Consider the following 12,821-nt stretch of genomic DNA (forward strand, 5'->3'; position numbering starts at 1 on the left):
CTGGCTCAGTTCTCACACTCAACTCTGCCCTTGATGTTAGTTTCTTTGTGTGTGTGTGTGTGTGTGTGTGTGTGTGTGTGTGTGTGTGTGTGTGTGTGTGTGGTTTTTGGGTCACACCCAGCAGTGCTCAGGGGTTATTCCTGGCTCCAGGCTCAGAAATTGCTCCTGGCAGGCATGGGGGACCATATGGGACGCCGGGATTCGAACCGATGACCTTCTGCATGAAAGGCAAACGCCTTACCTCCATGCTATCTCTCCGGCCCCTTGATGTTAGTTTCTTAAAGGACCTTAAAGTTGCTCTGGGTGTTCTGGTTGTCACAAAAACATCAAAGATATGTAACTTCCCAGCTTCAGCTATAGTAGAAAAATATTTTTTGCTATGTATAGTGTTGAAAAAATATTTTCCATGTATGGTGTCTTCAGCCTGATTTCAATTAAATACTCATCTCTGAACCTCATTCCTTGTGGCCAAGGGAATAAGTCATGCTGCATGGACTAATTTAGAGTCTGTGCATGGGATCAGTCTCACCCAAAGTCAGTATGTGTGTAGCTGGGGGAGGAGAGTAATTTCCCCAGTGCAAACTGAAGTGGAGTTGCTGCAGGCATGGAGAGAAGGAACTAGGCCTTTGAGTTCGGGGAGTAGTTGGGACCTTGGGCCAATATCATCTGTAGCTACTAATGCTCTTGGCCTTCAGCTAGTTGAGAAAGAAGTTAATTGCAGACCTGATGAGCAGCCTCCAGCTCACTTGGGGTGAAAATTGAAACCAGGGATCAGACTTAATACTAATTTGGAACTTAGGATAGAAAGTCTAGTGCTACGCACCCACTGGGGAAGTATCATAATCTACTGACAATGGCATTATACCCCAGTGATTGTATCGAATCTGAAGAAGGTGGGCAATTTTAATCTTGCTTTCATTTTCAAGTCGGACTCTACAAACTTCTTTACATTTTTGTTGCTTGCTTTTCATGTACTGTTTACAGCATTTAAATTCAGAAAGATTGCCGGAGAGATAACTATTAAGATGAAAACTCTTCAGCTCTTTTCCATTTAAAAAATGTTAGTGTTGGCAGTGTTTAAAAGAAGAGAGAGAGAGAATGAAAGAGTGTGTGTGTGTGTGTGTGTGTGTGTGTGTGTGTGTGTGAGAGAGAGAGAGAGAGAGAGAGAGAGAGAGAGAGAGAGAGAGAGAGAGAGAGAGAGAGAGAGAAGAAAAATGTCTGCCACAGTGGGGAATGCCAGTGATTGTTAAAAGGGAAACATTGGTGGTGGGAAATTTGCACTGAATTGTGTCATACAATGTGTGACTGAAATTCAATTCATGAACAATTTTATTATTAGTGTGTGTCTTATGGTGTTTCAATTAATAATTTATTTCAAAAATAAAATATTTTAAATTAAAAAATGTATTAGTGTTGGGGGCAGAGAGATATTAAAGTGGTAGGTCACTTGCCTTACATGTAGCTGACCCAGATTTGATCCCCAGCATTTCATATTCCCAGGATTCTAAGTCCCACAAGGAGTGATCCTGGAGCACAGATCCAAGAGTAAGTTGCCCCCCAAAATACCGAAAAGTCCTATAATTTATTCAGTTAAAGAAGTGGAAGGAGAAAGGAAAGAAGTAAGAATAGCGTAATATAAATGTATTTTATTCAGTGTATATTGAATATTGAGTGTATATTTAATATTAAGAATATTGTGTGTTTATATATGTATAGGTACATATGCATATATATCACTGATTTTTAATAAATTTATAAATTTATGTACATTTATATATTTTATATAGTGACTTTGATATCAGAAATCTCTCTAGCTCATAGGTTAGAAATAATTGATAGAGGCCGGCAAGGTGGCGCTAGAGGTAAGGTGTCTGCCTTGCAAGCGCTAGCCAAGGAAGGACCATGGTTCAATCTCCTGGCGTCCCATATGGTCCCCCCAAGCCAGGGGCAATTTCTGAGCACTTAGCCAGGAGTAACCCCTGAGCATCAAATGGATATGGCCCCAAAAACCAAAAAAAAAAATTGGTAAGCTCAATTTTTTTTTTTTAATTTGAGCTATAGGCAGTAGTGTTCAGAGTTTACTCCTGGCTCGGCATTCATGGATCACTCCCGGCAGGGCTTATGATACAATATGGAGTGCTGCAGAGTGAAACCAGGTTAGCCAAAAGCAAAGCAAGCACACTACCCCACTATATACTGTCACTCTGACCTCACAAAATTTTTTTCATCTTCAGATTCTCCTTTCATCTTTTTTTTTCTTTAGTTGGAAAATTTCCTTGAGAAGACCAGGTAGCTTTTCTGATTTCCACAATTTCCACAATTCTACTCATTCCATCTCTGTGAGACATTTTTAAAACAACTTTTTTTGGCCTGTATTTTCTACAATCTGGTATTTTAATGTCAAACTTGGTTGTATCCAGTGGTGATGTGGCTTTTGCTCAGTGACTCCTATCTTTTTATCATAGATATAATGCCCAGGAATCTCTGTGATGCCAGCTATTAAAGATAATCAGATCCATTTTGTTTGAGTTTAGAAAAGTCATATTCCAGTTCTGACTCCTTTTCTGTTCTTCCAGTATATATCATCTTTAAAATAATTGTTTTCTCTCTATGAGAAATTTATTAGAAAATCAGTATAAACTTGAGTTTTCTGATTTTTTTCACTTGTTAATTTTTTAGAATGAATGAAAAAGATGGTTATCTGGCATTCTCCAAGGGTAGCCCTTAACTTCTCCATATTGTTTTTATCTGTTTTGATTACAGGGCCCTATCTGCCAGTGCTTCAGTGTCTACTTTCAGTTCCATGCCAAAGCAATACCCCTAGTCTTTCTAAGCATCTTCCCAATCTTCTTCTTGCTTTTATTTTTATGAGGGTAGGGGGACTTAGGGCCACAAGTGATGGAGTTCAGGGGCTAGTTCTGGCTCTGTGCTCAAGAGTGCCCTTCTGGTACTTGGGTTCCATAAGTGATGCCAGGAATTCAACCAGAGTTAAGCCACAGAATCTGCATTCGCAGAAAATACCTTACCACTAGTACTATCTCTCCATATTTACTACTGTCCCAAACATTTGTTTTAACTTTTTGTTATAATAAATTGTTGATATTACTCATATTGGTACTTGACCTTTGGGGTCATGTTTTCTAGCTTGTTTACTTTTACTTGGAGCAAGAGTTTAACTATTTGAATATTTCAAATTCAAGAATTATGCATTCTTGGAAAGATTCTTTTGATGTTTATGTGTAGAAGATGCTTATTAGGAGGAGGTAAGAGAAATCAGCGGAATGAATTTACAATAAGCTAGGCAGGATCAGGGTGCTGTAGGTGATAAGAATGGCAAAATTCAGAATATTTGACATTGTGAGGAAGATTATACTTATGATTTTTACTGTTTCGCTTTTTTATATTAATTATGGTATTCATTTGTTTTAGTTTACTTTCGTATAGTTACTCACCTATGCTTCCAGTGTGAATTACTGCCTTTACAAGGATGTTGGTATGTGCTCATGCACACTTGAGCTAATTTGATTTATGATCTACATAAAAGGAGAGATTGGGGGCCAGACAGATAGCACAATGGTAGAGCATTTGCCTTGCAGGCAGCTGATCCAGGATAGACAGTGATTTGAATCCTGGCATCCCATATCCATATGGTCCCACATGCCTGCCAGGAGTGATTTCTGAGTGCAGAGCAAGAGTAACCCCTGAGCGCCTCTGGGTGTGACCCAAAAACCAAATAGACAGAGAGAGAGAGAGAGAGAGAGAGAGAGAGAGAGAGAGAAGTTGGTACCTTATTAAATTTGAGAAATACCCAAGAGAGAGAGAGAGAGAGAGAGAGAGAGAAAGAGAGAGAGAGAGAGAGAAAGAGAGAGAGAGAGAGAGAAGAGAGAGAAGAGAGAGAAGAGAGAAGTTGGTACCTTGTTAAATTTGACAAATGCCCCAGAGCAAGTTGGCAGGTTAGGGTTGTGGGATGCATTATTGGAATACTGAGAGAACTTCCTCAGTCATATATACTTGTGAAGAATTAGAAATGGTGAGAGTAGAGCTAAGAAAAGTTTCAAAAAAAGAAAACAGAGTAGAAACTAGGCTTAGTGGAGTGCAGGTTGAATTTCATCTCTTACTTTCTTCCTTGCCCAGTAACCTTGTGCAGTCCATTGCCTTAACAACTATATATGGTATCCTAAAGGCCTTTAGGATAAAACTGAACATACCGTAGGTGCTAGAGTATAGTGGTAGGGTACATATTTTGTATGCAGTGGGCCCAGGTTCGATCCCTGGCACCCTATTTGGTTACCTTAGCATTACAGGGAGTGATACCTGGGCAAAGAGCCATAAGTAAGCTCTAAGCACCTACAGGATTGTTTCAAACCAAAATTTTTAGAAAAGAAGTGAACAAACTAGAATCCAGTTCAAAACCATCACCTGAAGTTTCTCTCTCTGTAAAGATGGAACCTGATTATAGTGTTTTATGTGTAACTACTTGAACACTTGCTTTGCCAGAGCCTAGCTTTTTGTGGACTTGGGGGTGCTTGCAAATGAGAAATTTTGCTAAAACAAAATTTTAATTTATACAAGCATTTCTTATCTATGAATTGGTGATTGCCAAATTAAAAATAAATTTAAATTTGTTCTAGGAAGTGAGTCAGATACTTTTCACAACAATGGAAGCACACTGCGTCCTGAGTTATGAATACTGTGAAAAATTATGTTCTTTGAGGAGGAGGAAAGTTTCAGACTTCCAAATATATATTATCTTTTCCTTTATTTTTATGAGGTAGGTTATAGTATAATGCCCTTAAAATTTATTTGTCAAGGGATTGGAGTGGTAGTACAGTAGTAGAGCATTTGTCTTGCATGTGGCTGACCCAGACGGATGCAGATTCGATCTCTGGCATATGGTCCCCTGAGCCAGGGGCGATTTCTGAGCACAGAGCCAGGAGTAACCCCTGAGCGCCGCTGGGTGTGGCCCAAAACACCAAAATATTTTTTTTTCATCTTTCAAAAATAAGTATGAAAGCTCTGCCATCTCTTGCACCTCTAATTGGTATTTTTCTTATTGTGGGATTTTGCCTTCTCCCACAAGTCTTTGCCTCCCAAAAAAGTTCAAAGTTCCCCTAATTTGGGACCAGAGATATAGCACAGTGGTGGGGCATTTTCCTTGCATTCAACCAACCGGGACCAACCCGGTTTGATTCCTAACATCCCATATGGTCCCAGGAGCTTGCCAGGAGAGATTTCTGAGCACAGAGCCAAGAGTGGCCCCGAGCATTACCGGGTGTGGCCCAAAAACCAATCATTTAATAAAAAAATAAATAAAATAAAGTTCCCTCAATACGGCTTCTTGGTTCCTCTTACTGATGATCCCCATTTAAGGGTAGAAGGGTGGAATCTGGTTTTGTGGATCAGGAATGAATTTTTGTCACTGGCAGCAAGGAGCAGCAGCCACAGAACTTCATCTGACTGACCACATTCGCCCTGGGGTGAGGGGGAGGTGAGGATGAGTCAGGGATAAACTCTTTTTGACAAGTATGATCCTGTGGCTTTATTTTTCTTTCCAGTCTGCCTGGAGAGAGAGACTTTTCATTTCACTGAGGTGAAAGCTGGGTCTGTGCGTGGAGTGACTTTCTTTAAAAAAAAAAAAAATCAGAAACCAATTACTTGATATGCAGAGCTGAGAGCCTCATTCCCTTAACAAAATCAGTGCAGTGTGCACTGCCGTGAACCCGAGGCAGGCGGCTGACATCTCTTGATAACTGCAAGAGGTGGAAGGACCCAAACTTGCAGGATCCCCCTCCCCCTCGAGAGATTGTTAGTCCAGTCCTTCTAGAGGTTCCCTTGGCTCTCTGTCATCACCGGGACGCTGGCAGGGAATGTGTGTCACGGTTACAATAGAGTGTTGGTAACATCCAACAACCATGAAAGCCCAGCGGGAAAGGCTACAGATTCCGGGGCTGACCTTGGAGTAAGTATTGTCTGTCTTTAATATTTTAATGCTTTCTGCATGGCACTCGCTTTCCCGCGACCAATAGCTATTTAGCATTTGTTTATCCTGACAGCCTCAGAGCACTGCAGTGTGAGGTGGAGGAACATGTCTAAACTGCATGGCTTTTGGTTTCAGCTAACGTGGTAGCTCAGACCCAGTTTTTTTTTTTTTTGCATGGCAGTTGGGGGCGGGGGGGGGGGAGCAACGACTGCATATGTAAAGTTCCTAAACCTCAGGGGCTGGAAACAGCTCATTGTGAAAGAATGTCTTTGCAGGCCTCTGTGTGTGTGTGTGTGTGTGTGTGTGTGTGTGTGTGTGTGTGTGTGTGTGTGTGTGTGTGTGTCTTTCTCTCCTGTTGTCTGTTTATTTATCCCCGTGCCGCCTTTTTTTTTTTCTTCTTCCTAAAGAAAGGCCTCTGCCTTGAATAATAGAAGACATGACAATGGATTAGAATACAGGAGAAGGGTTACGTGTGGCAATCTTTAGATGCCATCCATGTTTTATCTGTGCCACGGAATATTAATGAACTGTAGCACATTTGGAATCTTTCTCTGCAGAGTCGCCAGCCACTGCATGCAGTGTGTTTACTTAGTGCAGCTCTGTGTTTGCTTAGCTGTCTTTTTTTTTTTTTTTAACCCATTAACACATCTCACTGCCCTTCTGATTTGACGTCAGCACGTGAGAATGTCCACGCCTAATTTGTGGCGCAGAAGTTAAACAGCTGGGATGCTGGAGGTGTCCACCGATTTTTATTGTAAATCTTTTTAGTCAAAGATATGCAGAGGCTGCAAGTTGGTCTATCCTGACACACTTAAGAATCAGGGGTAAAGTCCGATGCCAGTAGAAGATAGGAAGGGGCCCTTTTTCTAATTTACAAGGTTGATAGGTGATTAGGTTTTAGTTAAAAATCTGGGGATTCTAGTCATCTCATACTGGATTCTTTCCAGGAAGATACTGCAGAAAGAGAACTCTACTGAGCCGAGAATTATTTCTCCTAAATTCTGTAGATGCGTCATACAAGGAAAATTATTTTTTAATACATTAATAAAATCTGAGCATTTCAGAAGTGATTTAGAATACTTTCTGAAAAGCTCTTCCTCTCTAATGGCACAGAGAATATATCCTAAAGTGTATTCACTTTATAAGAAAGTTAGCAAGCACTCAGACTCCTTTTGCTAGAATACTACCGCATTTTTATATTTTTATATAGTGATGGACATATTATTTCCCAGTCACCCCCAAGCATGTTTCCATTTCAGCCCTCACTTACTGTGAAATACTGTAGAGCCATTCTTACATTTTTCTTTGACTATCCTCCCTTCCTCCACTCCCTATTTTGCTTTCACCTTTGTGTCTGTGCTGCCTCTTGTTGTGTTCTTATTCTGTGCATTTTAAATTTATGCCTTTTCTGACTTTTCATATCTTGTTCCTATTAAGTGGAGCCACTTGAAAGGAACTCCTTAAAATTCAAACTCAGTTTTAAATAATCACTTAAAATTGGAAACTCTGAGGTCTACTATGAATTTTATGACTCTGCTACTGATAGCATTGGACATATGGGCCAGGTGAATATGGAGCTTCTTGAATTTAATTTTGTCTCAGGACACACCCCCTTAATTTGGCTTCTATCCTGGTCAAATGCTATACATTTTAAAAACATTCCTCTTCCCCCTGAAGAGCAAAATACAATGGGAGAAAGGACCGCTTTTACATGCTGCTGTAGTGTTGGCATGACATGTATTCAGAATATTTTTTTTACCTCAAAAAGTTAAATTAGATAGACACAACTTATTTTGTAGCCCTTCATGGAAAAAGTTTTTACTGTGGTCCTTTAAATAATATAGTTCCTGATTGATGCAGACAAAAATTTTACAACACTGGGTCATCATTAATTTTACTAAAATAAGATTTTCTGTGTTTAATTTTAATTATGTGGGTCCTTTTAACAGACCCATTAATTTAGATCCATTTGGAAGTATCTCTCATGAGACATCCCTATTTTTCTTCCAGAAGAGTTTATTACATAGCAATAGTCCAGGGACTATTACTATAATGTTCTTTATTTTCTATAAATTCCCCACAAGGGATTATTACTCTGGTATATTTTATATTCTATAAAATCCCTGTTTCTTGTTTGTCACCTGAGGCAGTTTCTAACTAACTCCTATTTCAAAAATTAAAATCCTGGGTATAAGATACTACTTATATCTGTATATCAGAAATTGATGGATTATTTTCTTATTCATCCGTTTAAGACATGTTGGCCAAAGAGAGAGAGAAAGTTCAGTGGGTAGGGATTCTGCCTTGCATACAACCAACCTGGGATTGATTCCTGACATCATATACATTGACTCAAGCCTCACAGGAGGTATGTGGGTACTAAGACAGGAATAAGCCCTGTGCTCTACCTTCAGCTGTGACTCCTCCTTCAAAAATTATTGCATGTATCTAGCTTAGAGGTATATTTTCCAATCTGGAAAAGTAAATTAATGTCTTTTTTTTTCTCTCAATTTAAGAAAGAAATTACATCCATAGATGCTTTGTAGCACATGTCATATACATTCCAGTTTGGAAACATGTAGCAATGTGAGAGCATATGGACACCTATTTGAGAATAGAAAGGATAGATAACACTGCAGAGAGGTCAAAGGTGACTCATTGATGACATTCCTGAGAGCTTCCAATATATTACTAAATTAGAAGACAGCTCATAAACTAAGATTAAGAGCAACATCTTTGGAATGTGTTCTGAATGTATAGTGACCAATTCCTTAGGTTTACCAAGTATTGACACCAAAACATAGATGCCATAGAAGATTTAGAACTTTGTTGAACATTAAAAAAAAAAAAGAAAGAAAGCATTTTGAGAAATACTTTCATATTTTAGTTTAAGACAAATAAAATACAGTCAACTCCCAATTAGTTGTATCCTGGGAAACATAGCACCAAAAATTAATATTATATGTTATTCAGTGACCAGCAAAACCAGTTTGAATCAGTCAGTAGTCAACTTCATTCTCAACCCCTTTCTTTTTGATAGGAAACTCAGATAAGATGTAATGTTATGGATCATTGGAGATAAAGAAGAATATCTTTACAAAATTTACTGTTTCTTAGGGGCCAGTGCAATTGCACAGTGGGTAGGGCATTTGCCTTATATACATCCGGCACAGGGTCTATCTCAAGCATTCCATATAATCCATTGAGTCAGCCAGGAGTGATTTCTGAGTGCAAATCTAAGAGTAACTCCTAAGCCCGATCAGGTCTAACCCAACAAATAAAAATAAATAAATAAAAAATGTACTTTTTACCAACATTCTGATACCAATTTTTATGTCAAATAATTGGCATCAGCATGCCTTTCTAGTAAGTTCATTGTTTTATTTCAACATGTGAACTTGAAAATTAACTAGTTTCTTGTTTGAGGCCACACCAGTAGTGCTCAGGGCTACTGACTGTGCTCAGGGATCACTCCCAGAATTGCTTGTGAAACCATTAATCATTAATATAGTTTTTATGGATCACACTCAGGTCAACTGAATGCAAGGCAAGTCCGCAAATGCTGTATTATCTCTCTAGACTCAGAAATTGACTATTAACTCATACATCAGTAAATCTGTTGGAAAGTTTTTTCAAGGTTGATATCTGACATATTTAATTATCTTTTTCTCCCTAACGGAGAAGAAACATGAGGCAAAACAAAAAATAAAACAAAACAAAAACATGAAGGGATTCTAAGTTTATTACCCTGTGGTGAATATTTAAGAGTTGGCTGGTGAATAATATAGTTGTAAATTTGGATGGATTCAGTGGGATGCAGGAATTTAAATAGTCCCTTGAATTTGAGATTAATTCTTTAAAAAAAGAAAGAAAGCCTCCAAAAGGTAAAATAAGGTATATCTATATTAAATTATGAATTCATTTATTATGAATGTGAGCATAAGGACACTCTAACCATTGTACCTTGAGCTCTAGAAAAAATGGCAGAAGCTTTTCACTGCCTACTGCTTTAAAGCATATCCTTTCAGTATGGAAATGTTTGTGACTTTAATTTTTTAAAACTTCAGGTTTAACCTCAATTTCCATTTTTCTGGCCTGATTACTAATTCTCGTAACTTTTGTGACATTTTCAGTGGTTCTTAATCAGAAACAAAATGCTCTCAATACAAAACCACACTGCATTTATCCCTCTCCTATCCACTGCCAAGACCACATCTTACAGATATCTGCCAAGTTGCTTCATGATAAAGAAAAGGCACAAATTAAAAATGGCAACAGTAGTTTTGAGAATGCAGTTTTCAGCAGGAAGCAATGGGCTTGTTCTCTCTCTGTTCAGAGCTGAAACAGGGGAGTGATGAGATGATTACTTGCTGGTATTTTGAGGCATGCCCTGGGGATTGACCTCAGGGGAGCCCTGTCCTTCCTAAGCTCTGCGATTTTTACTGCCATCATTTCTCCCAGTTGGAATGACGTTATTTTAACTTTCAGTCTCACCCCACGGAGCCTGAGTCCAACCCCCTCCAGCCCAGGCAGTCCCTGTAGTCCTCTCTTCGCTTTTCACTTTTGGAGGTAAGCCTGCTCCAGTGCCATATGCAATATTCCATTTTTGCTTGACTGCCATCTTAGTGGTGATAAACAGACTGGGGAAACTGGTGGAGTGTTTACTTGTTAACTTTCAGGAGCCCTGAGAAATTGTTCTGTGCATGTTTTATTCTCTGGCTAGCATTTCCCACAGTGCCTAGGGACTCACTGTTTGACTTCTGCGTAACTAGTAAGTGTTTCATGCTGCTTTGTTAGGAAAGAAACTATTCACATTCATGAATTTTGATCAGTTCCTTGTAGGAATGAATCAATTTTTAGAAACATATTCTAATTTGTGGTGCAATATCATGATATCTGTTGCCACAAAATATTTTTGTCACCCTATATTTATAGAAGGAAGTAATTAATTGTCTAAAAGTTTTAGTATTTACCAGACTCTGTAGAATTTCCAGTTGTATACTCTTCTCAAATGCAGATATGAGGAAAATTTATTTCTTATTCTATAAGAATTCATTCTTTAATCTGGTAAGAAAAATAGCTCCAAGTATCTTTTTTTGCAATTAACCTAGTTTTGTTTCAAGAATACATGATAGAAGTAGTATATGTGTTGTACGTATATATTTTATTGGAATTTTCCTGTTTTAAAATATCAGTTCTATCCTCATTTCATTTATTTATTGGGAGTTGGGGGTGGGACCATACCTGGTGGTATTCAGGGACTATGCCTGGCTTTGTGCTCAGCAATGACCTCTGGTGATACTCAAAGCAACCATTTATGGTGCCAGCAAATGAATCTGGATTGGCTGTATTGCAAAGCAAAAACCTTAAACCCTGTATACTCTGGCCCCTGTACCCGCTGCCATTTTAGTTCTTAGGAAGAAAGTATAATCAAAACTTTCAGTTGATTGAAAGAAGAGCTTAATTTTTTTATGAATGAGTGCTTTTAATTTCAGTTCAAATAAAAATTGCCACTCATAGACATATAAGAGCTACATTATAAATAATTTGCTTATAGGTTATTTATTAGTAGGGCAATTAATAAATTTGTTTCCTATATATTTATAAAATAAGACTGAATAAATCTATGAAGAATTGGTTAGGAAAATAAATTAATGATTGAATTTTGATTATATTCTTCTTTAGTTTTTTTTTGGGGGGGGTGGAAGAGGGTGCTTGCCTTATGTGGAAACCCAGGTTTGATCCCCCCCCCCCCCGTATGGTCCCCTGAGGTCTGCCAGGAGTAATTTCTGAGTGCAGAACCAGGAGTAACCCCTGAGCATTGCCAGGTATGTTCCCCCACAGTATATAAATAAAATAAAATTAGAAAAGCACAGTGAACATGCGCCCTGTCTCTGAGAAACTTATCTGTTTACTCTCTAAGTCAAGATGGAAAATTCTTTTTCTTGTCATGGGCAACCTCCTCCTCCATGACACCCCGATCTCTCTTTTTTTTTTTTAAATATATTTACTATTGTAAATTTATTTATTCAACATGAAACTTACTTGTAATAATTTTCATTAAAATTTTCTTAAATAGAATAGATTCTTAAGCATAGTAGTAGTTTTCCAACAAATTGGAAAATTTCATTACGCTAGTAACCTAATTTTGGTGATGCAACCAGTAGCAAATTGGATGGTTTTTTTTTTTTTTTGAGCTTTCTTTCTTCCATGTCCAATGTCTTCATAAAATGATCACATGTTTATTTTCTTTTCTCTTCCCTAAGAAAATAAGTATTTGAAATGAGGTGCTATCTCTAGTAGAAAACTAAATCACAGTAAAAGTTCTGGTAGCAGCCAGAGCAGTGACGCAAGTGGTAAGGCGTCTGCCTTGCCTGCTATAGCCTTGAACAGACTGTGGTTTGATTCCCTGGCATCCTATATGGTCCCCTAAGCCAGGAGCAATTTCTTAGTGCATTAACATTTGCATAGGAGTAACTCCTGAGTGTCACTGGGTGTGGCTAAAACAAACAAAAAAAAACAAAAAAAAGTTCTGGTAGTCCAGTATATGATAAATATCTGGTGTGTTTTTGAGAAAGATGTTTTGGAATTGATAAAATTTTGAGGAATGGAGGTGAAAAACGAAACCAAAATGTGAATCTAGCAAGTGCAAAGAGGTGAGAAAATAAGGCACAAAGCAGGAATTATGTATGTAACAAGAATGCAGGGTGAATAGAGTACATGAAAAGCATAGAGTTGTACAGTGACTGACAAAGATTTAAAAACTACTTTAAAATCATATCATGTGATTCCTTACAGAAATTAAGAGTTTGAATTTTGGGACAGGGAATTTTGCACAGTG

General features: G+C 38.2%; 1 protein-coding gene across 5 annotated transcripts in view; it reads left to right on the top strand.

Moving 5' to 3' along the window:
* MAST4 (microtubule associated serine/threonine kinase family member 4) overlaps positions 1-12,821 on the top strand; it is a 646,820-nt gene that overhangs the window by 402,215 nt on the left and 231,784 nt on the right. Inside the window, exons 1-2 of one of the 5 annotated variants that reach the window (XM_049768742.1) lie at positions 5,812-5,959; positions 10,469-10,549. The exons of the other annotated variants lie outside the window; for them this stretch is intronic. Coding sequence (XP_049624699.1) covers positions 5,913-5,959; positions 10,469-10,549 — 128 coding nt within the window. The 5' untranslated portion in view covers positions 5,812-5,912. Of the gene's footprint in view, positions 1-5,811; positions 5,960-10,468; positions 10,550-12,821 lie in introns of those variants that run through there. 5 annotated transcript variants of the gene reach the window in all.

This window comes from Suncus etruscus, chromosome 2 (genome assembly GCF_024139225.1).
Source record: "Suncus etruscus isolate mSunEtr1 chromosome 2, mSunEtr1.pri.cur, whole genome shotgun sequence".
Classification (NCBI taxonomy): domain Eukaryota; kingdom Metazoa; phylum Chordata; class Mammalia; order Eulipotyphla; family Soricidae; genus Suncus; species Suncus etruscus.